The following is a 25,088-nucleotide window of genomic DNA, read 5'->3' on the forward strand; positions in this document are numbered from 1 at the left end:
CATCTAAGTGTCTATCTACCTTGTCACTGCCAAGTGGTGAGGTCCAAGCTAGCCATGTGGAGAGGCCACATGGGCAGAGATGCCAGCTAACCCCCAGTCCCATCCTCAGCCCCAGACATGCACACCCAGCCTTGGCCACTACCTGACTGCTGTGATGTTAGGGACCCCATATGAGAACTTGCCAGCTGAGCCCATCAAACATCAGAGCCATGAGCGATAATAACTAGCTGTTCTTTTAAACCACTAGACTTTATAATTCACTAAAGTGTCACCTAATGTCTTTGCATCTTGAATTTCTCATTTGTACAATAAGGGTGGTCATAAGATTGTTGCGAAGATTAAAGAAAATAAAGGTAATATAAGTACGCTGCTTGGCATATAGCAAATAGTAAGCACAAAGCTTAGCTATTATGCTTATTTCCACTAGTGAGTTCTGATCTTAGTGGGTAGGGGCTAGGAAACCTGTTTTCTGTCCAAATTCTTGCACATAAAAGGCGATTATGTTTTAATGAATGACTAATGATAATAGAATCTGTAACTTGAACTTCTCCATTTCCCCATCTCTCTCTCTGTGTCTTTCTTTTGCACTGAGGATTGAACTCAGGGGTGCTCTACCATTGAGCTACATCCCTGGTCCTTTATACTTTGAGACAGGGTCTTGCTAAGTTGCCCAGGCTGGCCTTGAATTTTCCATACTTCTCCCTTAACCTCCCAGGTCTCTGAATTACAGGCATGTGTCACCATGCCCAGCTCCCTATTCTCTTAACAGATCTGTTTCTGGGGTCTCTGGATTATACCATATGTGCCTCCACAACTCACCCCAACCTCAATGGATCTAAAGAAGCCATTGCTCCCCTGATTTGGCCATGCCCAGGCTGTGAGTGAATGAAGGCTTGTCACTTCCCTGTAGAAAGTACCTGGGGTGGGGCAGGAAGAAAGCTGGGGTAGGGGAAGACTTTTAGGACACACAGAGAAACATGAGCTGCCACCAAATGTTTTATCTACCCCCGCCCCCGAAGGATGGAAGGTCCTTTAAGGAGCAGAGTGGAGAAATTCTCCAAAATGTGCAAGAATGAAACAAGCCTCTGGAGCATGTCATGTTTTTCTGTCTGTAGTATTGGAAGGGGAAAATGAGCATTTGAACAGCAAGAAAGGCTGGGCGAGAGTTTGGGAGAAAATGATCCCTGTTCACCAGCAGAGGGCGAGTGTGGGAGGCAGTCCACAGTTCAGTCACAGAGGTCTCCCTGAAGCAGTTCCTGTGCGGGTCCCTTTCAGGCCATTCTTGGGGGCTGGAAAGACAATTCCGGAATCATTCAGGCACAAAGAGAGATTATGTGTATCTACGTGGGAGCTGGCATTAAATGACCCTCTGGACTAAAATAAGTGCTGGGCAAAGAGGCTGCTTTGATTCTTAAGTGTGGTGGGTGGATCATCAGCATATAATTAGGGAGCTTGTTAGAAGCAGTCTCAGGCACAGCACCTGACCAAGACCGGTAGGTGATGCTTCACAACCTGAGAGTTTGAGAAGCTGCCCTACCCAGCCATTTCCTTGGGCTAAAACTATGGGGCTTGACCTCTCTGTCCTGTAATCAGTGCTCTCTTCTTCTGCACAAAGCGGTCAAGCCATCACATTCCATTTGAAAGGGACCCGCGCCACATTTTAATTTTATTACTAAAATCTTTGAAATGTTTTGTTTTTTTTCAAAATGCTTTAATATATAACTTTACAAAGTCCATTGCAGTAGTTCTCTGGCTGCTAGTTATGCCTTTTGTCCACCACACCGAGGTTTACCACTAACATCAAGTGGGCAAGAGAACAGAGAACTCTGCCCTGGTCTGTACGAAGGCCCGGATACCATCACCCTGCAGGCTTCCCTGGAATTCTGTCACCACATCTTTGGATTCTTCATTGCCTTTGGTATCAGGGACCCTCCACTGGAGCCCAAATGTCCTTCAAAGGTGTAAGGATTCAGCTTGAACTGATTGCAGCTACTTTGAGTCATAACTCCCATGAAGGCCTCTGAGTCACCCTGGTCACTTTTCCTTATGTAGTCTCCCAGCATTCTATAAATAAACAAAACCACTGAAGAGGTATGCAGCGCTTACAACCAGACCCTGGCCTTTTTTCTTTCATATTAGCTGAAGATAAGCCAGGTACATTCTGGTTTGGATGCAGCCACTTTATAGGCCCTGTCTTCCTGACCCAAATCATAGGGATCCACCTGGTCTTGCTTTTACTTGGGACCATACTTTTGCAGTAAGTCCCTAGGAAATTGTAGTCTGTGTAGTCCTGGATCTCTCTGCCTCTTTGGTGCTTTGGGGCTGATTCTCATTGACTGGGATCTGGTGTTCTGGAACAGAAGGCTATTGGGATCCTCTAGCAATATTTCAGCCGCTGAATGGACTCCGCTAAGGGCTTTAGAGACAACCATCTCTAGACCCATTAGCACCCCTGCTGGGAGGTATTACCACTATCTCCACTTTAAGGTTGTGGAAATGGGAGCTCCAAAGAGTTAATTTGCTTAATGTCAGTAAGAACTAGTTAATGACAGGCCTGAGCCACCTGCATTTAACTCAAAAGCCTGGTAACTTCACCCTTGTGAAGAGCCAGGGCTGTCAGAATAGGGCTCAGGCAAGATGCTCAGTGGGCACACAGAGGCAGGAGAGGAAGATGGGATGGAGAGAAAGGAAGTGGGGACTTAGCATGCATGGTGTTGCCTATTTTTCAGAATCTGGCTCTCATTGCCTTTTGAGATTCAATTGGGATCAGATTCTCCTTGTACTCCTCAGTGGGATTGGAACAATGGTTTGGCCTTGGTAATCCCAGCAAGTGGAGGGAGGAATGTTTGCCTGGCTCTCCTCTGACCCCCACCTCTGTTTTCCTCCAGTGGAGTGGGAACACAGGTTAGGCCATGTTTACCAATGGCCAGGAACTCTCCATGCATCTAGGAACTCTCTTCTGTGGAGAAGAACAGCTCTTTTACCCAAACGGTTTCTTCATTTTTTAAAAAAAAACGAGTTTTGTGTCAATTTTATTGAGGTACAATTAACATACAGTTAGATTTGCCTATTATTATTATTATTATTTGTTTGTTTGTGTGTGTGTGTGTGGTGCTGGGGATTGAACCCAGAGGCCTTGTACATGCGAGGCAAGCCCTCTACCAACTGAGCTACATCCCCAATGAATTTAACACTAGTTTCTGCCTCTTAGGAGTATAGTGAGGGTAAACGAGTCCATGCATGTAAAGTGCCTGACTATGCCAAACACTACATAATTGGGGGCTATCATTATTTGATGTAGGCCTTTGCAATATATATATATATATATATCCTTTGAGCTGTAAAATCCCATTGGTCATATTTGGGTTTATACAGAGTCAGAAGCCCCACTTTGGCTTTTAGCCTGAGGTGCAGGCTCCAGCATGCTTACTTACATCCCCACAATGACTGACAACAAAGCCACCAAACCCATTTCTGTGACTCCCACTCAGAGGTACAGCCCCTTGGGGAACCTCCCCGAGGAAGGAGTCTCTGGGTCATTCCCATATGTCTGAAGACACTCCCTTCCATTGCCACCATCTCTTCTGCACCCCACACCACCATCACACAGACAAATATTCTGCAGTGAACAGAAGTCAGAAGAGTGGGAGAATCTCAAGTAGAAATTCCAAAGTGGCTCTCAAGGCTCCCCACAATCACAAGCCACTGGACCCAAGCAACTACACAGTCTCTTGGCTAGACTCAAAGTTTCTGTTAAGAGACTACAGCTTAGATTACATATGTGAACAAAACTCATGTTTCTGCCCATGAAGTACAATGGGAGTGAGGATTAGTCAGGCAGAGGGACAGTAATGCCATCATTCACACACCCAGGAATATCATGTTCATGTTCCAGCTAAAGACAGAATTGTAGCTCAGTCTCCTGGGAGAGAAGAACCCAGAGCAGGCCTCCGCCTTTTACTTTCAATACCTATGTGTTCAGCTTGGCTGTTGTTAGCAGGGGATGGAGTTAAAACAGGAAAGTGTTTCAGTTTCCCCCCAGGCAGCCAGACTAAGTGCACAGCCTTCTTAGAGATGATAATCTATAAAATGGGGGTAATGACACCTACTGAACAGGATCATTAAGGATTAATCAAATGGTATATGTAAAGCATTTGGTTCAGTATGTTGTAAGTGCTCAAAAAATAATGGCTATTTTTCTAATATTTTGTATGATTTTAACTATATTACAATGGCAGAACAAAGACTGGAAGAACATACATCAAAATGTTAATCAAAATGTTAATTATTCTTTGTTTTATAGTTTTGCATATTGTTTCATATTCATATGATTTTTAATTTTTATTATTTTTCATTAGAACTCTATAGTTACATACAGTAGTTGGGTTCCTCCCAACAAACTCATACACACATGGAATTCAATCAGCTCATGATCCCCCCTTTCCTTCTGGTCGTTCCTCCCTTCCCCCACTCTCCTTTCTCTATTAGATTTCCTTTTGCATACACACACACACACACACACACACACACACACACATATATATAAAGATTGGTTCTTTTTACTTGTGCATAAAGGTGAAATTCCCTGTGTCATATTTATATATGCACAAAACATGATTTTTATATGATTAAGAAAGTTTTACTAAGGATTGAAGTTGGGTTGCTTTACCACTGAGCTACATCCAAAGCTCTTTCTATTTCTATTTTTTATTTTGAAACAGGGTCTTGCTAAGTTGCTGAAGCTGGCTTCAAACTTGTGTTCCTCCTGCTTTTACCTGCCAAGTTTCTGGGATTACAGGTATGCACCACCACACCCAGCCATATTATTTTTATTTCTATAGCTGGAAAAAATATTATTTAATTTTAACAATTAATTGAATATCATGCTCAGGTTTATAAATGGAAAAAGGCACTTTTTAAGGACTCCATCCCCATCTTTCCAATACTCACTCATGGATTGATTTTCAACTTACATTTATTTTCATCCTACTTCATAGAAGAGGAAATGGAGCTCTGCAAAGTTAAGTGGCTTGCCTGTGGCTCAGTGAGTTGCCAAGCCAGGCTCTGAGTACAGGCCTGTTAGACCAAAGCCACTGTAAGCAGGTTCTCACTGGGATGGTGATCAAAAGCCCAGCTCTGCCTTCACATCCCTTCTGTCCCTTCTCTCACATGCTTCCCCAGCATATCATACTGGAAAGTGAAGGCACACACTGTTGATTCAGTGGGGGAAAAGGAGCCCGGAGTGTGTGTGTGTGTGTGTGTGTGTGTGTGTGTGTGTGGCAGCCTCAGGGATAGAAGATAGGAAGGTAATAGAGACAGCACTCACAGACTTCAGTTTGTTTTATCTTTCACAATGTCATATACAGTTAGCTAAGTCCTCAAAGGACCTCACATCTCCGCTATAGCTATGCAAATATGTCAGTCTAACTAACTGAGCTGGATTTTCTCAGAATACAAATGGTTTGCATCAATCTCTGTGACTGCAGAAAGGCTGGTGAGGCTGCTTCTGTCGTCTGTTTGAAACCACTTACAGACCTGATTGGGCTTCAAATGCAGTTGTAGACCTGATGCATGGACAAGAAACCCTCGCTCTGCTCTCTGCCAAGCTGATTACTCTGCAACTTTGGAGAAAATCAATTGTCTATATATATCATTGCCAAATTGCAAATTAATTTCTTGCCTGTAATTTGGAGGAGGCTGTCCAAATGATGGGCCCCTGCAGGACACAAAAGTGTCAACAGGAGCTCCTTCTGTTTGTAGCTTCTTTGTTTTTCTGGTCAGGATTAAAGAACCTGCGCACCACCCAACTGCGGAGAGCCATGTTATCTTATGTCCTGCTTAACTGATATAATCTTCTAAAGTCATTGTATCTGGGGACTAACCAGTGTCACTCTTGATCTTTGTAAGCTCCTCCCAGCAGTAAAAGACTGTCTTTGTAGTTCAGTAGTGAAACGGGATGCTTGTATGTTTTTTGGAAATGATATCATGAAGTTTTGCATTGGTTGAAACTGTCTAGTCTCAGGCTGGTGTCTCTCTCACCTTTAGTTAGGTTTCTTTTCTCCCACATCCTGAAATGTGTTTGATTGGGGCCCCAGTGGGAGGAGGGTTTCGCTTTACTTTAGAAAAGATTGCATGGATGATCTCAATTTCTATGTAGTCAAAGGCTGGGAGCAGAACAACTGGTGACAAAGAGCCCTGAACACTTCATTGGGCTGTAAGCCATAGAGGGAGAGGTGATGAAGTAGAGATTTTACAGGTTTGTATGAAGTGTGGTTAAAAAATGAGTGATCCTAAACTGGATAATTCTTGGCTGAATAGGAAGTTGAGTGACTTGCCCAGGTCATACTAATATTTGGCAGAGGTAAAATTCCATATTTTCTGAGTGCAGACCTTATGAGTGATGTGCTTCAAAGATGCAACCTTACATGGATCCCAACAGTGCTGTTACTGCTCAGAATGATTTACAAGACCATTGGCCTAAGTTCTGGGATTTGCCTCTGAGTCTAGTTTTAAAAGCTTCAAAGGAAGGACAGGATGATAATTTTGTGTTGTTTGCACCCAGTAGCTGAAGGAGGGGAGAGACTGACTATGTATTTTATCCTTAACAGTTTGAGGGTTTCAAACAAATAGTCTACTACCTCTGAGAGCAATTTGCAAAGACTTCTATTTCCCAGCATTTCAAAGCAAGTGCATGACCTGTCCTGACTTCCCGGGGCTCTCTCAGACTCCTCTGACCTTAAGTTCACAGAGAAGATAAATGTGAAATCCCCTGGAAGGTTATTCTCCACCCTAAAGCCTGGACCCTGCAGCAGCCGGAAGGCATCTTCTCTTGCATGTGTTTCCACATTGTCAATCCCTTGACTACTGGACCACATTGTCCTTGCTTCTGGAGACCCCTCAAACCCCAAGCCTTACCTGCTTCTAAAGTGGTATAGGAAAAATACCCCTGTTCTTCATTAAATTGTTCACAGCCTGCTTCTACTTCTCACTGCTCCTGCTTTCTAGCTATCATGAAGTAGGCAGCTTTCTTCTACTACACCCTACCCACCATGCTGTTCTGCCTTACCACAGGCCCAGAATCAATGGAGCCAAGCAACAATGGACTAAAATCTATAAAACTGTGAGCCAAAATAAATTTTCCTCCTTTAGGTTGACTTTCTCAGGTATTTTGTAACAGCAATGGAAAGCTGACTAACAGGCAAGAAAAGTAAAAATAGGTAAGTTAGACTACTTCAAAATTGAAAACTTCTATGCAAAAGGGCACAATCAAAAGAGTGAAACTGGGGAAAATATGTGCAAAGTCTTAAATCTGATAAAGAGTTAATATCTAGACTATATAAATAAATCCTATAACAGCTGGGCATGGTGGTGTACACCTGGAATCCCAGAGACTCAGGAGGATGAGAAAAGGAGGATCACAGGTTCAAGGTCAGCCTCAGCAACTTAGTGAGACCCTGTCTCAAAATTAAAAAAAAAAAAAATTAAAAATGTGGCTCAGTGGTTAAGCACCCCTGGGTTCAATCCCTGCTATGAAAACAAAAACAAAAACAGAACAGAACAAAACAAAAAAACCTCTATAACATAACAATAAAGGCAAACAACCTGATTAAAAAGTGGGTAAAGGATTGTTCTCCAAAGAAGATATGCAAATAGCCGAAAAGCACGCAAAAAGATGCTTAATATCACCAATCACCAGGGAAATGCAAATCAAAACCTCAATGAGATACCATCTCATATCCATAATGGACAAGATGGCTACCATCAAAACAAACGAACGAACAAAAACTCCCAGAAAATAACAAGTGTGTGTGGGTGAGGAGAGGAGAAATTAATATTTTTCATTATGTAAAGTGATGCAGCCACCTTGGCTGGCAATATGTCTATACACAGATAGTGTGGCAGTTCTTCAAAAATTAAAAATAAAATTACCGTATGATCAATCAATCCACTTGTGGGAATACACAAAAGAAATGAAAGTTGGAACCTGGACAAATACTTGTGCACACATAGTCAAAGCATCATTAATTACATTAGCCAAAAGTTGGAAGCCACCCAAATCTCCACAGAAGGATGACAAACAAACAGAATGTGGTATATTCACTGGTAGGTGGTTCAGACTTGGTTGGATCTGGGTACTCAGATTTGTCCAATGATGGTCTTACTCTCTCCCTCCTTTAGCTTTTTTTCCATTCATGTTGGCCTCATTTTCTTCCTATTCTAGTCTTATATTCTACCATCCAAGGGACCTCACAATAAAGTATTTCTGTTCCCAACAGGTCCAGCAAAAGTCCCAGAGCTGAGCTTCATTATCCTGGATTAGGTCGTGAGCCTATCACAGAACCATTTACTATAGCCAATGGGACGTTATTCAATCTGGAAAAGGAAGGAGGGCATAACATGTACTCCAAGAACAATGAACCTTGAGGACATTTTGCTAAGTGAAACAAACCAGTCACGAGGGGATAAATCTACTACTTCTACTTATAGGGGAAGCTAGAGTAGTCAAATTTATAGACAGGAAGTAGAATGGTGGTTTCCAGGAGTTGTGGGGGTGGGATGGGAGAGGGAAGGGGGAAACTCTGTTTAATGAGTATAGAGTTTCAGTTTAGCAGGATGAAAGAGTTCTGGAGGTGATGAACAACACTAGGAATGTAGTTGGTTCCAGTGAATGATATACTTTAAAATGGCTAAGATGGTAAAATTTTGTGATGAAAATTTTGCCATAATTATAAAAAGCAGAACAATTCTCCCAATTCCATTTTGTCAAAAACTAGTCGATGTATATTGAGATTTGCACTTCTGAAGTGGTAAATTTTGTGAAAAGAAGCTCATTAGAATTCTGGTGCATGAGGGTCCCCCACTAAGGACTGCCCAGAATCTATCTAGTCATAAGGCTCCACTACACAAAACTACTTTCCTGGCCCTCCCCAACCTATGCCTGCCCTCACCAGCTGGACCTGAAGAATTTTCTTTGATTCTGGTTGCAAGTAGGAAATTCAGGGGAAAGGTGGATAGTTGAGATACCATGTAGGGAAGCTACATAAAATAGGGTCAGAGAGAGCTCAAAATAAATCCCAGGAGACACGTAAGCACAAATCGCCTTAATCAATGCTGCAGTGTTAGAGGGGGTTACAGGTGGTTCTCTCCAAATCTTTCCTATCAGCAGTTGTCATTTACTAGAAAGTTGTCATCTGCTGTGTGATAATGGACAAGTCATTAAACTTCTCTGGGCTTAATTCATTACCTTTAATAATAGGACAATAACCCGATCTGTCTAAAAAGGTTATTTCTAAAATCATCAAATGAAAGAATGCATTTGAAAATATTGTAAAACTATTCTAAGGAGATAATTATGTAGGTATGGATTTTGCTGGCACAAGCCTGTAATCCCAGCACTAAGGCAAGAGGCTTAAAAGTCTGCGGCCACCTTCAGTAACTGAGTGAGACTCTGTCTCAAAAAAAATAAAATAAAAAGGGCTGGGATGTAGTTCAGTGGCAAAGTGCCCCTGGGTTCAATCCCCAGTAGTAAATAAGTAAATAAATAAATTTAGATATGAATTTCTTGTAGGTTCTAACTGGGACAATTGTACCCTTCTTGCCTGGACTTTGTAAAGTTACCGGCAAAGGCTCTCTCTTTCTGCGGACCCTTAAGGTCAGAGGAGCCGTCACAGTAACCCCAAAGAAAAAGAGTTCCTCCTCCTTCATGGCCAATTCTCTCATCTCCTAGCCGCTGTCTTCCAGATGTATCCCTCACTAAGAACACCCCTGGACTATGAGAAACTGCCTCTCCTAAAGAGACCCAACATGGCGGCCGGCGAGGAGGCAGCACTTTCAATGCCTCCGCAGTAACGGGATCAGAGAGACGCATTAATACACCTACATGTGACCTGTTGAGAAACTTCTAGCAAAATTCCGCTGAAAGGAGACCTGCTGGGAATTACATCAAATAAATTTATAGGAGTAAACAGTAACTCAGCAGTCAAACAGAACAAGAAGTAACAGGAGCAGCATGAAAAAGCAAGGAAGAAAAGGAGTACAAACAATGCAGGACAGCCTAAATATTCAGGAGGACCTAGAGTCATCAGAAAAATGGTCATATAAAGAACTCAAGGAACACCTTCGACAGATGGAATGGAACCTTAAAGAGGATACGAGACAGCAAATTCAAGCAGCGAAAGAACACATTGAGAATGAATTACATAAACAGATAAAAGAAGAAGTTAAGCATCTCTATCAGGAGATAGAGATTATAAAAAATAATCAAACAATAATCTTAGAAATGAAGGAAATTATAAACCAAATTAACTACTCAAATGAGAGTATCACTAACAGAGTGGAGCAAGTAGAAGCCAGAACGTCAGATAATGAAGACAAAACATATCATCTTGAAAAGAGTCTAGCCAACTCAGATAGGCTGGTTAAAAATCACGAGAGACACTCCAGTAAGATTGGCAGCCATTATGAAGTCCAACAACAACAAGTGCTGGCGAGGATGCGGGGGAAAAGGGTACACTGGTTCATTGTTGGTGGGACTGCAAATTGGTGCAGCCAATTTGGAAAGCAGTATGGAGATTTCTTGGAAAGCTGGGAATGGAACCACCATTTGACCCAGCTATTCCCCTTCTCGGTCTATTCCCTAAAGACCTAATAAGAGCATGCTACAGGGACACTGCTACATCGATGTTCATAGCAGCACAATTCACGATAGCAAGATTGTGGAACCAACCTAGATGCCCTTCAATAGATGAATGGATAAAAAAATGTGGCATTTATACACAATGGAGTATTACTCTGCATTAAGAAATGATAAAATCATAGAATTTGGAGGGAAATGGATGGCATTAGAGCAGATTATGCTAAGCGAAGCTAGCCAATCCTTAAAAAACAAATGCCAAATGACTTCTTTGATATAAGGGGAGTAACCAAGGACAGGGTAGGGATGAAGAGCTTGAGAAGAAGATTAACATTAAACAGGGATGATAGGTGGGAGGGAAAGGGAGAGAGAAGGGAAATCGCATGGAATTGGAAGGTGAGCCTCAGGGTCATACACAATTACATATAAGAGGAAAGGAGGGGTAAGAGAAAAATAATACAAGTGAAGAAATGATTTACAGTAGAGGGGGTAGAGAGAGAAAAGGGGAGGGGAGGGGAGGGAAAGGAAGGGGAGGGGGGATAGTAGAGAATAGGATAGACAGCAGAATACATCAGACAGTAGAATGGCAATATGTAAATCAATGGAAGTGTAACTGATGTGATACAGCAATCGGTATACGGGGTAAAAATGGGAGTTCATAACCCACTTGAATCAAACTGTGAAATATGATATATTAAGAACTTTGTAATGTTTTGAACGACCAACAATAAAAAAAAAATCACGAGAGAAACATCCAAGAGATATGTGATAACATAAAAAAACCAAATTTGGGCTGGAGATGTGGCTCAAGGAGTAGCACGCTCGCCTGGCATGCGTGCGGCCCGGGTTCGATCCTCAGCACCACATACAATCAAAGATGTTGTGTCAGCCAAAAGCTAAAAAATAAAATATTAAAAAAAAAATTAAAAAAAATAAAAAAAACCAAATTTAAGAGTCATTGGGATAGAGGAAGGGATAGAGATTCAAACCAAGGGAATGAGTAACCTCCTAAATGAAATAATTACAGAAAACTTTCCAGAAATATAAAAGGAAACAGATATACAAATTGTTGATGCATACAGGACACTGAGCACACAAAATCACAATAGACCAACGCCAAGACACATTGTTATGAAGATATCCAATATACAGAACAAAGAGAAAATATTAAAAGCTACCAGAGAAAGGAGGCAGATTACATTCAGGGGTAAACCAATAAGGTTAACAACAGATTTTTTATCACAGACGCTGAAAGCGAGAAGATCCTGGAACAACGTATTTCAAACACTGAAAGACAATGGATGCCAACCAAGAATTCTGTATCCAGCAAAATTAAGCTTCAGGTACAACAACGAAATAAAAATCTTTCACGATAAACAAAAGCTAAAAGAATTTGCAGCCAGAAAACCAGCATTGCAAAGCATCTTGAGCAAAACACTACACGAGGAAGAAATGAAAAACAATAACCAAAGCCAACAGTGGGAAGTACCTCAGTAAAGACAGATGGAGGGGGGAAAGCTAATCATGGAGAAATAAACTAAATTAAAAAAAAGGACAAATAATCTAACATGGCTGGAAGTACAAACCATATATCAATAGTAACTCTAAACGTTAATGGTTTAAACACTCCAATAAAGTGACATAGGCTGGTAACATGGATTAAAAAAACAAATCCAACAATATGCTGCCTCCAGGAGACACATCTGACTGGAAAAGACATACACAGGCTGAAGGTGAAAGGTTGAGAAAAAATATACCACGCACACGGTCCTTGCAAGCAAGCAGGGATGGCCATCCTCATATCGAATAAAATCGACTTCAAGACTAAGTTAATCCAAAGGGATAAGGAAGGACATTATATACTGTTAAAAGGAACCATTCAACAACAAGATATAACAATTATCATTATTTATGCACCAAATAATGGTGCTGCGAAGTTCATAAAACAAATTCTCCTCAAGTTCAAGAATCAAATAGACCACAACACAATAATTATGGGTGACTTCAACACACCTCTCTCACCATTGGACAGATCCTCCAAACAAAAGTTGAATAAAAAAACTATAGAACTCAATATCACAATCAATAACCTAGACTTAACTGACATATATAGAATATATCAACCATCATCAAGTGGATATACTTTTTTCTCAGCAGCACATGGATCCTTCTCAAAAATAGACCATATATTATGCCATAGGGCAACCCTCAGTAAATATAAAGGGGTGGAGATAATACCATGCATTTTATCTGATCATAATGGAATGAAACTGGAAATCAATGATAAAAGAAGGAAGGGAAAATCCAATATCACATGGAAAATGAACAATATGTTACTGAATGATCAAGGTGTTACAGAAGACATAAAGGAGGAAATGAAAAAAATCTTAGAGATAAATGAAAATACAGACACAACTTATCGGAATCTATGGGACACAATGAAAGCAGTTTTAAGAGGGAAATTCATCGCCTGGAGGTCATTCCTCAAAAAAAGGAAAAACCAACAAATAAATGAGCTCACACTTCATCTCAAAGCCCTAGAAAAGGAAGAACAAAACAACAGCAAATGCAACAGAAGGCAAGAAATAATTAAAATCAGAGCGGAAATCAACGAAATTGAAACAAAAGAAACTATTGAAAAAATTAACAAAACTAAAAGTTGGTTCTTTGAAAAAATAAACAAGATCGACAGACCCTTAGCCATGCTAATGAAGAGAAGAAGAGAGAGAACTCAAATTACTAACATACGGGATGAAAAAGGCAATATCACAACAGATGCTACAGAAATACAGAAGACAATTAGAAATTATTTTGAAAACCTATATTCCAATAAAATAGAAGATAGTGAAGATATCGATAAATTTCTTAAGACATATGATTTGCCCAGACTGAGTCAGGAGGATACACACAATTTGAACAGACCAATATCAATGGATGAAATTGAAGAAGCAATCAAAAGACTACCAACCAAGAAAAGCCCAGGACCGGATGGGTATACAGCGGAGTTTTACAAAACCTTTAAAGATGAATTAATACCAATACTTTTCAAGTTATTTCAGGAAATAGAAAAAGAGGGAGCTCTTTCAAATTCATTCTATGAGGCCAACATCACATTGATTTCGAAACCAGACAAAGACAACTCAAAGAAAGAAAACTACAGACCAATATCTCTGATGAACCTAGATGCAAAAATCCTCAATAAAATTCTGGCGAATCGGATACAAAGGCACATCAAAAAAATTGTGCACCATGATCAAGTAGGATTCATCCCTGGGATGCAAGGATGGTTCAATATACGGAAATCAATAAATGTTATCCACCCCATCAATAGACTTAAAGATAAGAACCATATGATCATCTCGATAGACGCAGAAAAAGCATTCGACAAAGTACAGCATCCCTTTATGTTCAAAACATTAGAAAAACTAGGGATAACAGGAACTTACCTTGACATTGTAAAAGCTATCTATGCTAAGCCTCAGGCTAGCATCATTCTGCATGGACAAAAATTGAAGCCATTCCCACTAAAATCTGGAATAAGACAGGGATGCCCTCTCTCACCACTTCTATTCAATATAGTTCTTGAAACACTGGCCAGAGCAATTAGACAAATGAAAGAAAATAAAGGCATAAAAATTGGAAAATAGGAACTTAAATTATCACTATTTGCGGATGACATGATTCTATACCTAGAAGACCCAAAAGGGTCTACAAAGAAACTACTAGAACTAATAAATGAATTCAGCAAAGTGGCAGGATATAAAATCAACATGCATAAATCAAATGCATTCCTGTATATCAGCGACAAAACTTCTGAAACGGAAATGAGGAAAAACACTCCATTCACAATATCCTAAAAAAAAATAAAATACTTGGGAATCAACCTAATAAAAGAGGTGAAAGATTTATACAATGAAAACTACAGAACCCTAAAGAGAGAAGTAGAAGAAGATCTTAGAAGATGGAAAAATATACCCTGTTCATGGATAGGCAGAACTAACATCATCAAAATGGCGATATTACCCAAAGTTCTCTACAGGTTTAATGCGATGCCAATCAAAATCCCAACGGCATTTCTTATAGAAATAGATAAAGCAATCATGAAATTCATATGGAAAAATAAAAGACCCAGAATAGCAAAAGCAATTCTAAGCAGGAAGTGTGAATCAGGTGGTATAGCGATACCAGATTTCAAACTATACTACAGAGCAATAGTAACAAAAACAGCATGGTACTGGTACCAAAACAGGCGGGTGGACCAATGGTACAGAATAGAGGATACAGAGACTAATCCACAAAGTTACAACTATCTTATATTTGATAAAGGGGCTAAAAGCATGCAATGGAGGAAGGATAGCATCTTCAACAAATGGTGTTGGGAAAACTGGAAATCCATATGCAACAAAATGAAACTGAATCCCTTTCTCTCGCCATGCACAAAAGTTAACTCAAAATGGATCAAGGACCTTGATATCAAATCAGAGACTCTGTGTCTGATAGAAGAAAAAGTTGGCTCCGATCTACTTATTGTGGGATCGGGCTCCAAATTCCTTAATAGGACACCCATAGCACAAGAGTTAATAATAAGAATCAACAAATGGGACTTACTTAAACTAAAAAGTTTTTTCACAGCAAGAGGAACAATAAGAGAGGTAAATAGGGAGTCTACATCATGGGAACAAATTTTTACTCCTCACACTTCAGATAGAGCCCTAATATCTAGAGTATACAAAGAACTCAAAAAATTAGACAATAAGACAACAAATAACCCAATCAACAAATGGGCCAAGGATCTGAACAGACACTTCTCAGAGGAGGACATACAATCAATCAACAAGTACATGAAAAAATGCTCACCATCTCTAGCAGTCAGAGAAATGCAAATCAAAACCACCCTAATATACCATCTTACTCCAGTAAGATTGGCAGCCATTATGAAGTGAAACAACAACAAGTGCTGGTGAGGATGTGGGGAAAAGGGTACTCTTGTACATTGCTGGTGGGACTGCAAATTGGTGCGGCCAATTTGGAAAGCAGTATGGAGATTCCTGGGAAAGCTGGGAATAGAACCACCATTTGACCCAGCTATTGCCCTTCTTGGACTATTCCCTGAAGACCTTAAAAGAGCATACTACAGGGATACTGCCACATCGATGTTCACAGCAGCACAATTCACAATAGCTAGACTGTGGAACCAACCCAGATGCCCTTCAATGGATGAATGGATTAAAAAAATGTGGCATCTATACACCATGGAGTATTACGCAGCACTAAAAAATGACAAAATCATGGAATTTGCAGGGAAATGGATGGCACTAGAGCAGATTATGCTTAGTGAAGCTAGCCAATCCCTAAAAAACAAATACCAAATGTCTTCTTTGATATAATGAGAGCAACTAAGAATAGAGCAGGGAGGAAGAGCAGGAAGAAAAGATTAACATTAAACAGAGACATGAGGTGGAAGGGAAAGGGAGAGAAAAGGGGAATTGCATGGAAATGGAGAGAGACCCTCATTGTTATACAAAATTACATATAAGAGGTTGTGAGGGGAATTGGAAAATAAACAAGGAGAGAAATGAATTACAGTAGATGGGGTAGAGAGAGAAGATGGGAGGGGAGGGGAGGGCGGATAGTAGAGGATAGGAAAGGTAGCAGAATACAACAGTTAGTAGTATCGCATTATGTAAAACTGTGGATGTGTAACCGATGTGATTCTGCAATCTGTATTTGGGGTAAAAATGGGAGTTCATAACTCACTTGAAGCTAATGCATGAAATATGATATGTCAAGAGCTTTGTAAGGTTTTGAACAACCAATAAAAAAAAATTTAAAAAAAAAGTTACCGGCAAAGCATATACTGTGTAGCACAGGACCCAGCTCAGAGTCGGTTCAATGCCTGGCGGCTGGGGTGGTGTTTACCATTCCTATGGGAGTGTCCCTGACCCACCATCTTTAGTAGGAGAGGATAGGAGTAGGGGAGCTTGGATGATGGGAGATGGAGCTGTGTGTATTTTTGATTCTGCCTGACTGGCATCCATTTCCTTGTCTTCTTGTGTAAAGGTACCCCTACTTTTCCTGTGGTAATTTGCTTTTTTTTTGCTCAGTCTATGTGGCTCAGGTGTGCTGTCCCATCCCCTCCTGGCTGTGGTCCTCCAGGATGGGTCAGTGCCTTTCCTCACCTTTCCCTTGGCCACAGTTAACGGCTCTCTGATCGATCTAAATCCAGGATAACAACTTTTGCTGGAACCTCTGGGAAACAGAAACACTTTTGTGTGAAGTCGCTTAGAGGGTAGTATATGAGACTAGAACAGGAAAAAAATGAGGCCAACACAAATGGGAAAAAAATCCGAGAGAGAGGGAAAGAGAGAGAGAAAGACCATTGAAATCTGAATACCCAGATCCAGCCAAGTCTGAACGGCTACTGGGCATTTTAGTTATTTAAGTCAGTAGACCCCCTCCCTACGCCCTCCCACCACTTTCTTTTTTTTTTTTTTTGGCCAGTTTGTGTTGAGTTTTTGCCATTCATAATGGAAAGGTTGATGAACGTAATTGGGAAAGGAACAGACTTTGAATTTACCCCCCAACCTTAATGATGATGTCCCCTGTTTTTCTTCTAGAATGATCCCCATCACCACAGCTCACCCTGCGTCCGAACTCTTGCCCTTGCTTCACTTCCCGAGGGTAGCCGTCAATCAAGAAGCCCTTGGTGTTGCTGAGGCTGGCCACCATAGCCTCCTTTAGGAGTTCCAGAACGATGCCCTGGAGCAAGGGGAGAGTGGTCAGACCCGAGATGAACAGCCTTAGAATTCCCAGAGTCTCCTTCAGTCATCCCACTGAATGAGGGAGGAAGGTTCAGACAAGATCAACTGCAACATCTCATATTTTATGAATTCCTAGTCTCACTCCCCCTACACATATTTTAATGTCTATTAAATGGGTAGGTATCTTAAAATCAGTGTGCTGGGTCATAGCGTAATTGTTAGCTTTTTTTTTCCCCCTTCTTTTTCTTATCAGTGCATTCTTACTTTTTATATTCAACTAGGGGGTCTTAAAACAATGATATCTTAGATTACATGAACTATAGTAGCCCTACTTCAAATGGCAGCACTCTACACATTAGGCATCATGGTAATTGAAAACTAGACCAAATGCGGAATAAAATATACTTCACTGTTAATTTTTTTGAGGGGAGGTACAGGGGATTGAACTCAGGGGCACTCGACCACTGAGCCACATCCCCAGCCCTATTTTTTGTATTTTATTTAGAGACAGGGTCTCACTGAGTTGTTTAGCGCCTCGCTTTTTCTTGAGGCTGGCTTTGAAGTCGCGATCCTCCTGTCTCAACCTCCCAAGCCGCTGGGATTACAGGCATGCGCTGCCACACCTGGCTCACTGTTCATTTTTTCCATTACATATTTTATACAACTTGACATGCACCAACTTGAAAAGACTTTCCGTAGATGTGACTAGCATTTTCCAGCAATATCATTTTCTCCATTCAAAATCTGTATCTAATTAGTGCTTATGGGCCATAAGGGAGGAGTTTGGGGGAAAAGTACAGGAAAAACCTCATTCAGCTGCCTCCTGAGGAGGCAGAGGCATTCCCTGCTGCCTGGCCTTTGGCAGGGCATGGGGAATGTAGGCATCTAAGTGTAGTCAGAATACTCCCCAGATAATTATGAATAACTAACTCCTCATGAAGTTTATAGTCTAATGGGGAAGACAGACAATAAATAGAGGATAGTGAGCTAAAGATAACTTCCAGGCACAAATTAAGGTAGGGCAAAGAGAATAGCATGCTGGAGATGCTATTTTAGATGGGATGGTCAGGGAAGGCCTCTTTGATCAGTTGTGACATTTGCAGAGATCTGGGTGAATTAAAAGAGCAAACTATGTGAATATATAAAGGAGGAGCCCTTGGGGCTGAGGGAAGACCTGTGCAAAGACCCTGAGGCAAGAAGAGCCTGAGCTATGGGCGGAACAACTTGGAGGCCAGGGCCTGGTGGCAGCAGGTAAGGTGGGGGTGGGCCATAACAGTGGAGCATAGTTGAAGGCCAGAGCTATGGGCAGGACCCTGGGTTTGAAGGTTCTGAGGAAAGGAACAGCCAATTTGATAAACGTTTTTTAAAAAATCACTTTGGTTTCTGTAGAAAAGAATCGATGGCGGGGAAAGAGTGAGTGGTTGCAAGGGGGTCAGCTAGAGCCAGCTGCAAGGGTCTACTTTTCTTTCATGAGGACCATGCCGGCTTCCAGGTGGTAAAGACTCCAGCTGGTGGAGGAGGACATGGCAAACTTTATGCAATAGGGACTGCATTGTACAAGCCCAAAGTACAGAGTCCAGCAAGGAACATAGTATGCAAGAGTGGATTTTTTTTTCTTTTTTTGCCATGGCATCTGGCTTCTCAGAGATGAATAGTAATTCAAAAAGAAAAAAAAAGAAAGAAGGGACATTTTTACTTAAATTCCACAAGGAAGACACCAAATGTTAAGATAATGCTATGACACTCGCTAGAACTAGACCAAAAGGTTATTTTCTGTTTTGGGGGAGGTTTTTAATTCTACGCTGAACACAACCACATTTACCGCTGTTGTGAAGATTTTTAACTCTTAAGTGGGGCCTGGATTTGGGAGAAAGTATGAGGCAGGGTAACAATTTGGGGGCTGGTGAAGCAAACACAGAGAGGCAAGTGGATTGTCTGCATAGACCTGCCTGCCTCTGGATTGTTAGAGAGAGAAAACAGCTGCTGTCTGTCCCTCTGGGTTTCTTTGTTGTGGCAGCTCAGACTCCTCACAACAGGTCCCAGCACCTCTGCCACTAAGGAAGGCAGAAGTTTCCTGACGTAGCTTACCGAGGGCACCAGGTCACCTCGTTCCATGATGTCTCTGATCAATTTGCTTCTTTCAGTTGTTGATGCCAGTTCTTTACGCAGGAGCTCACCAGTTGAGAGGTGTGTGAATTCGTATTTTTCCACCAGTTTTTCACACTGTGTGCCTTTGCCAGAGCCGGGGCCACCTTGAAAAAAAGTTATAGGTCAGATATGCATCCCAAGTCTGGTGCCTCCCTTGTGTCTGTGGCCACCAGGGTGAGCAAGCCTCAGCGTTTCACTCACCAAGTCTGTGCTGAGGACTTGGGATGAGAGGAGCTGTGCTGGGCGCCATGGATACAAATGGAGAGTATAGTACAGTCCTCAGTCTTAAAGAGCTCCTGGTCTGTAGAGGGGGCAGGTACTAGTGACAAGCCACAAGCAGTGGCTACAGCAGTTGCAAGTGTGTGAGGCAGAGGGTTCAGCTGCTGCAGGGGGACAGAGTCCTATACCAGGACTCTACTGGTATAGACGGGAGTATGAGAGGTTTCCTGGGGAATTGAACCTGCTCAGGTGCAAAGTACTGGCCACAGACCTGATACTTAGTGAGTACTTAGGGAATACCAGCTGTTAATTTTGAGAATAAATTATTTTTATTTGCAAACAATCATAACCTTACAGATTCATAATCGAGGAACAAAGAACATTCTGAAACATTGTTGTGGATCCGACAGGTACGTTTGAGTGTCATTTCCTAAAAGCAAGGAATAAGCATATCTTCTCACATAACTTCAGACCTTGTTTGAGTTTCAAATTGTCCTACGGATTCAATGTCCCTTGAAGCCAACAGACTGAGTTCAGAGCCACACATTGTCTTCTGCTGTCATGTCCTTCTGGTCTCCTTTAGTAAGGAGCAGTTCCTCTGGGACTCCTTGACAATTTTGAAGACTATAGGTATTCCTCAACATAATTTTTCTCTACTTTATATATATATATATATATATATATATTTTTTTTTTTTTTTGGTACGGGGGATTGAACTCAGGGGCACTTGACCACTGAGTCACATCCCCAGCCCTATTATTTTTTAAAAACATATTTATTTATTTTAGTCGTAGTTGGACACAATACCTTTATTAAATTAATTTATTTATTTTTAAAAAAATGTTCATTTTTTAGCTCTAGGTGGACACAATATATTTTACATTTATGTGGTGCTGAGGATTGAACCCAGTACCTCGTGCATGCTAGCCGAGCGCTCTACCACTGAGCCACAACCCCAGTCCCCCCCAGCCCTCCTTTGTATTTTATTTAGAGACAGAGTCTCACTGAGTTGCTTAGGGCCTTGCTTTTGCTGAAGCTGGCTTTGAATTCATGATCCTCCTGTCTCAGCCTCCTGAGCCACTGGGATTACAGGCAAGTGCTGCTGCACCCAGCTATTATTATTAATTCTGAGTGCCTTCCATATTTCTTTGATGAACACTAGATATTTGACTCCTTTTCCTGCCCTGCCAAGTGCTATTAGTTGCTAAATTGTGGAATTTTACATCCGAAAATAATCATAGCTAACCTTTGCCAAATGCTTACTGTACCAGTCACTGTTCCAAGCACTTTATATGCATTAATTTAAAATAGGTTTCAGAAGGAAGGAAGGAAGGAGGGAGGGAGGGAGGGAGGAAGGAAGGAAGGAAGAAAAGAAGGAAGGAAGGAAAGAAAGGGAAATGAGAGACAAAGAGAGATTGAGGAGGGGCTGGGGATGTGGCTCAAGCGGTAGCGCGCTTGCCTGGCATGTGTGTGGCCCGGGTTCGATCCTCAGCACCACATACCAACAAAGATGTTGTGTCCGCCGAGAACTAAAAAATAAATATTAAAAATTCTCTCTCTCTCTCTCTCTCTCCTCTCCCACTCTCTAAAAAAAAAAAAAAAAGAGAGAGAGAGATTGAGGAACTGCTCCAGATTAAAACTGACTAAAGAGATGTGGAAACTATGTGTGATGTATTAGCCTGGTCTGGCCCCTGAGCCAGAGAAAAATAAAACTACAGGAATATTATTGAAACAATTGGCAAAACTTGAATATAGACTGTAAATTAGATGATAATCATATACCTTCATTGAATTTCCTAATTTTGACAATTGAACTATGGTTATATGAGGAGATCCTCAGGAAATACAAAATGAGTTTTAAATATGGGAGCATGATGTCTGCAAAATTATTCTCAAATAATTGAGGAAAACTGTACAAACCTATCTGCAGAGAGAGGATAAAAAAATAAACAGACATTATGAAATGCTAGCAATTAAAGAATGTGAATTAAAAAAAATAGGTTTCAGAGGCAGACACTGTTATTATGCCCAGATGGAAAGTGAAGGCACAAAGAAGGTACTTCCATTGCTCTGGGTTGCATAGCTAGTAAGCATCCGAGTTGTTCCCTTCTCTCTTCCTCTCTGTGGCCAGACTCACCAGTCACAGTTTGGGTCCTCATGCTCTCTGATTGGCAAATGGCAATTGTTCCACCTCTGCATGTGGGAATGGTTTAGGCTCTGGGGTCTAACAGACATGCTCATAGGATGATTTACCTGAAAAGAATGTCATTCTCCAGCTCCATAGCACTCAGTAGCTCCCCATGCCCCACACAATAAAATCCAAGCTATTTGTAGGAGCACTTCCACTCTCCAGAATCAAGTCCCACTCTACTTCTCATCTTTTCCTTAATCCATTTCTTTTTAAAACTGAGATATAATATTTGTACACCTTTATGGGATACAGTGTGATAGTTTGATACATATATACAATGTGTAGTGATCAAATCAGGATAATAATCTCTTTCGTTTCTTGAAATGTTAAATCTTTCCCTATTTCTTGCCTCGCCCAACATCATCATGTCTAACCACAATTCCTCTAAGAAGACATACTTTTCCCAGTCACCAAACTGGTTCTCCCTGGTCCTGGGCTTGAAATGCCCCCCTTCTTCCTCTTTTTTTATTCCCAAGCTTTATTAAGGTTAAATTGGCAAAACTGTATAAATTAAGCTATGCAGTGTGATGATCTGAAACATGCTGAATAGTGAAATAACCGCAGTGATGTTATTAACGCCTCTATCGCCTCCATAGCTACCATTTCTTTTTTCAAGTGAAGACATGTAACCTCTATTTTCTTGGCTAGTTTCAAGTATACAATACCCTGTTGTTAACTATAGTTACTGTGCTGTACACTGGGTCTCTACAACTTATTTTCCTTATAACTGAAAGTTGATCACCCTTTGGATCAATCTCTCTCCACTTTCCCCAACCTCAGCCCCCAGCAACCATCATTCTGTTCTCTATTTCTGTGCATTTGACTTTTTTAGGTTTCACATATAAATGTGATCATTCAGTATTTGTCTCTCTGTGCCTGGCTCCTTTCACTTAGCATATGTCCTTTAAGCTCACCCATGTTGTCTGTTGCCAAGTGGTAGGATTTCTCTGTTTCTTTAGGCTAAATAATATTCTACTCTGTAGTCCACATATATACCCATGGCATGTGTGTTCAGCTACACACTGCATCTCCTTTCCCCATTCATGCTTTTTTTCTAACTTTGCAGACTCTTCGCATCCTTAGGTCCAGCTTGGGTATTTCCCTCTTTCAGAAACCATCTCCCACCCTCAGCTCTGTTGGGCAGGATGCCAATGGCATCTAGTGCTTCTGCCTGTTTTCCAAGGTGCCTGGGTCCCTCACCAGACCCTCTGTCCCAGAGACTTCTCTGGGCACCTTCAGGACCCAGTTCAGCACTTTGCACATGGTAGGTGCTTCATAAATGTCTGATGAATTGCAGGGTTTTTTTTCCTATTTAAGGGGAATATTTAACATTAATAAAAATGCAAAATCACAACTGAAATTTTAGCATGTTAGGATTTATGACTTATTCTGCAAATTGACTGGTTTATCTCTCATCCTATAAAAAACTCTTTTCTTGGGTTAGTTCAAACTTCTCTATTAAAGGACATTAGGATTTGTCTTTCATTAGTAGAAAGGTCCATGTTTTGTATCTTCTGCTCGTCCATACAGCTGCCAAGTGGGGAGGGTTTAGGCCCCTCAGAGTATATTGTCCTGGATGGGCTACATGCAATAGGAAAACAGCAATTACAGAACCTTGCAAAAATAATGCAGACCACTTAAAGGAGCAGCCAATTCCCAGCTAATGCTACGTTTGCTCCAAGCACTAGACTCCTGCCTCCTGATATAATAGGAACACAGAGTGTAGGAACAAGAGAAGGCCACTCAGGGGAAGGAGTGCTTCCAGATAAATGACTAAGAGGAGCAAGCAGCTGAGCTCCTGCAGATGCTGCCGCCGTGGGGCTTCTGTGGGTCGGATTTACCTGGAAACTCTTTTCCTGGGAAGGCTGGTAGCTAGCTGGTCATGTGGAAAAGATATTTTCAGACTTGGCTTACAAGGCAAAAATGTTGTGTTCCAATTATTTTCTTCCTGCAGCCTCCTACTAATATGACTATTATAGTTTTTGCTCCTCTAAAATGTTATTTAATAAATCTGGATACAAAGGCAATTAAAAAAAATCTTCAACTCAAATTAACAACAGCTGTGTGTTAAACAGCAACCCCTCCCCACACCCGGCCCCAGTCCCAGTTAGAAACCTTTCGAGCAACAGCTGCAAATTCTTAGCATTTATTTTTTTTTTTTTTTTGCAAATGGTGCAGGCACAGTGGAATTTTAAGCAATCTATACAATGGCTTGATTATTCCCTTGGCTCCAAACTGGGGAACAAAGCGATTTTCTCACTGCAATAAAAGCACAAAAAAACTGCTGGTGGAAACATGAATTCTCATATACTGTCACTAACATGTCTCTGAGGTGTTAACTTATGACTTCTAAATAAAAAACAATGGGGCTTTGATATCCCTCCAGGATAATTTGTTACATGGAGAAAAAATCTTTGAGGAACCACATCTCGGAATGAGTGGGCTGTGTTCTCTGGTGACAAGATAACTGCTGACAGACACAGAGCCATCCCAGTGCCTGCCATCTCGAGGATTGTTAGTGTATCCTTAACTCCAGGCTCCTACGCTGGAGCAGACCTGTGCACGGTGCCACACGGGGTGACGCACACAGAGACTAGACTATGTAATTCCATTTTGAAGAGGTCTGTCCCTAATATTTCAGGGGGGAAAAGAAGGTAGAAAAACCTTTATTCTCAATCTCAAATGTAGTTTTTAAAAAATCTCCCACATAAGACGACAGGTGCTTAAAAGTATAAGTGGTGTGAAGTCCTACCCTAGGGCTCAGCCTCTCACTCCCCCTGGGTCTACAGAAGGAAGAGAGAGGACAGAATAGGGGGCTTGTGAGCCCAGGCACCTGCTGTTCTTTGAGATGGAACTGAAATGATCTGTGTCACCTCAGCATGTCCACCTGGATCATCCCTTCCTCTTTGCTTTTTATTTATGGGTAAAATTTTCTCTTAAAGACAGCTCTTGCCTCCTACACAATTATTGCAGGTACTTGGTCTCTGGAAAAAAGGATGAAATGTTATAACAAGGCTGGCATGTTATAGCACATTCTGGGCTCTGAGAGAAAGTTCAGGCAAATAAAGATGTCAGGTAGAAATCGGCGGAATCCCAAGCACAAACTAATGCATGCACTTAAGTTTGGTTTACACCT

The 25,088-nt window shown here is 41.2% G+C and overlaps 1 protein-coding gene across 4 annotated transcripts in view; it reads right to left on the reverse strand.

Moving 5' to 3' along the window:
* The window catches only part of AK5 (adenylate kinase 5), a 264,012-nt gene that overhangs the window by 17,037 nt on the left and 221,887 nt on the right, over positions 1-25,088 (reverse strand). For 3 of the 4 annotated variants that reach the window (XM_081307956.1, XM_081307955.1, XM_081307958.1), the window contains exons 11-12: positions 19,483-19,646; positions 17,276-17,392 (exon numbers count right to left, since the gene is read on the reverse strand). In XM_081307956.1, coding sequence (XP_081164082.1) covers positions 17,276-17,392; positions 19,483-19,646 — 281 coding nt within the window. The remainder of the gene's footprint in view (positions 1-17,275; positions 17,393-19,482; positions 19,647-25,088) is intronic. The other variant, XM_081307957.1, reaches the window with a different exon arrangement.

The sequence above is a fragment of the Spermophilus citellus genome (genome assembly GCF_964194105.1).
Source record: "Spermophilus citellus genome assembly, chromosome: 9".
Lineage (NCBI taxonomy): Eukaryota > Metazoa > Chordata > Mammalia > Rodentia > Sciuridae > Spermophilus > Spermophilus citellus.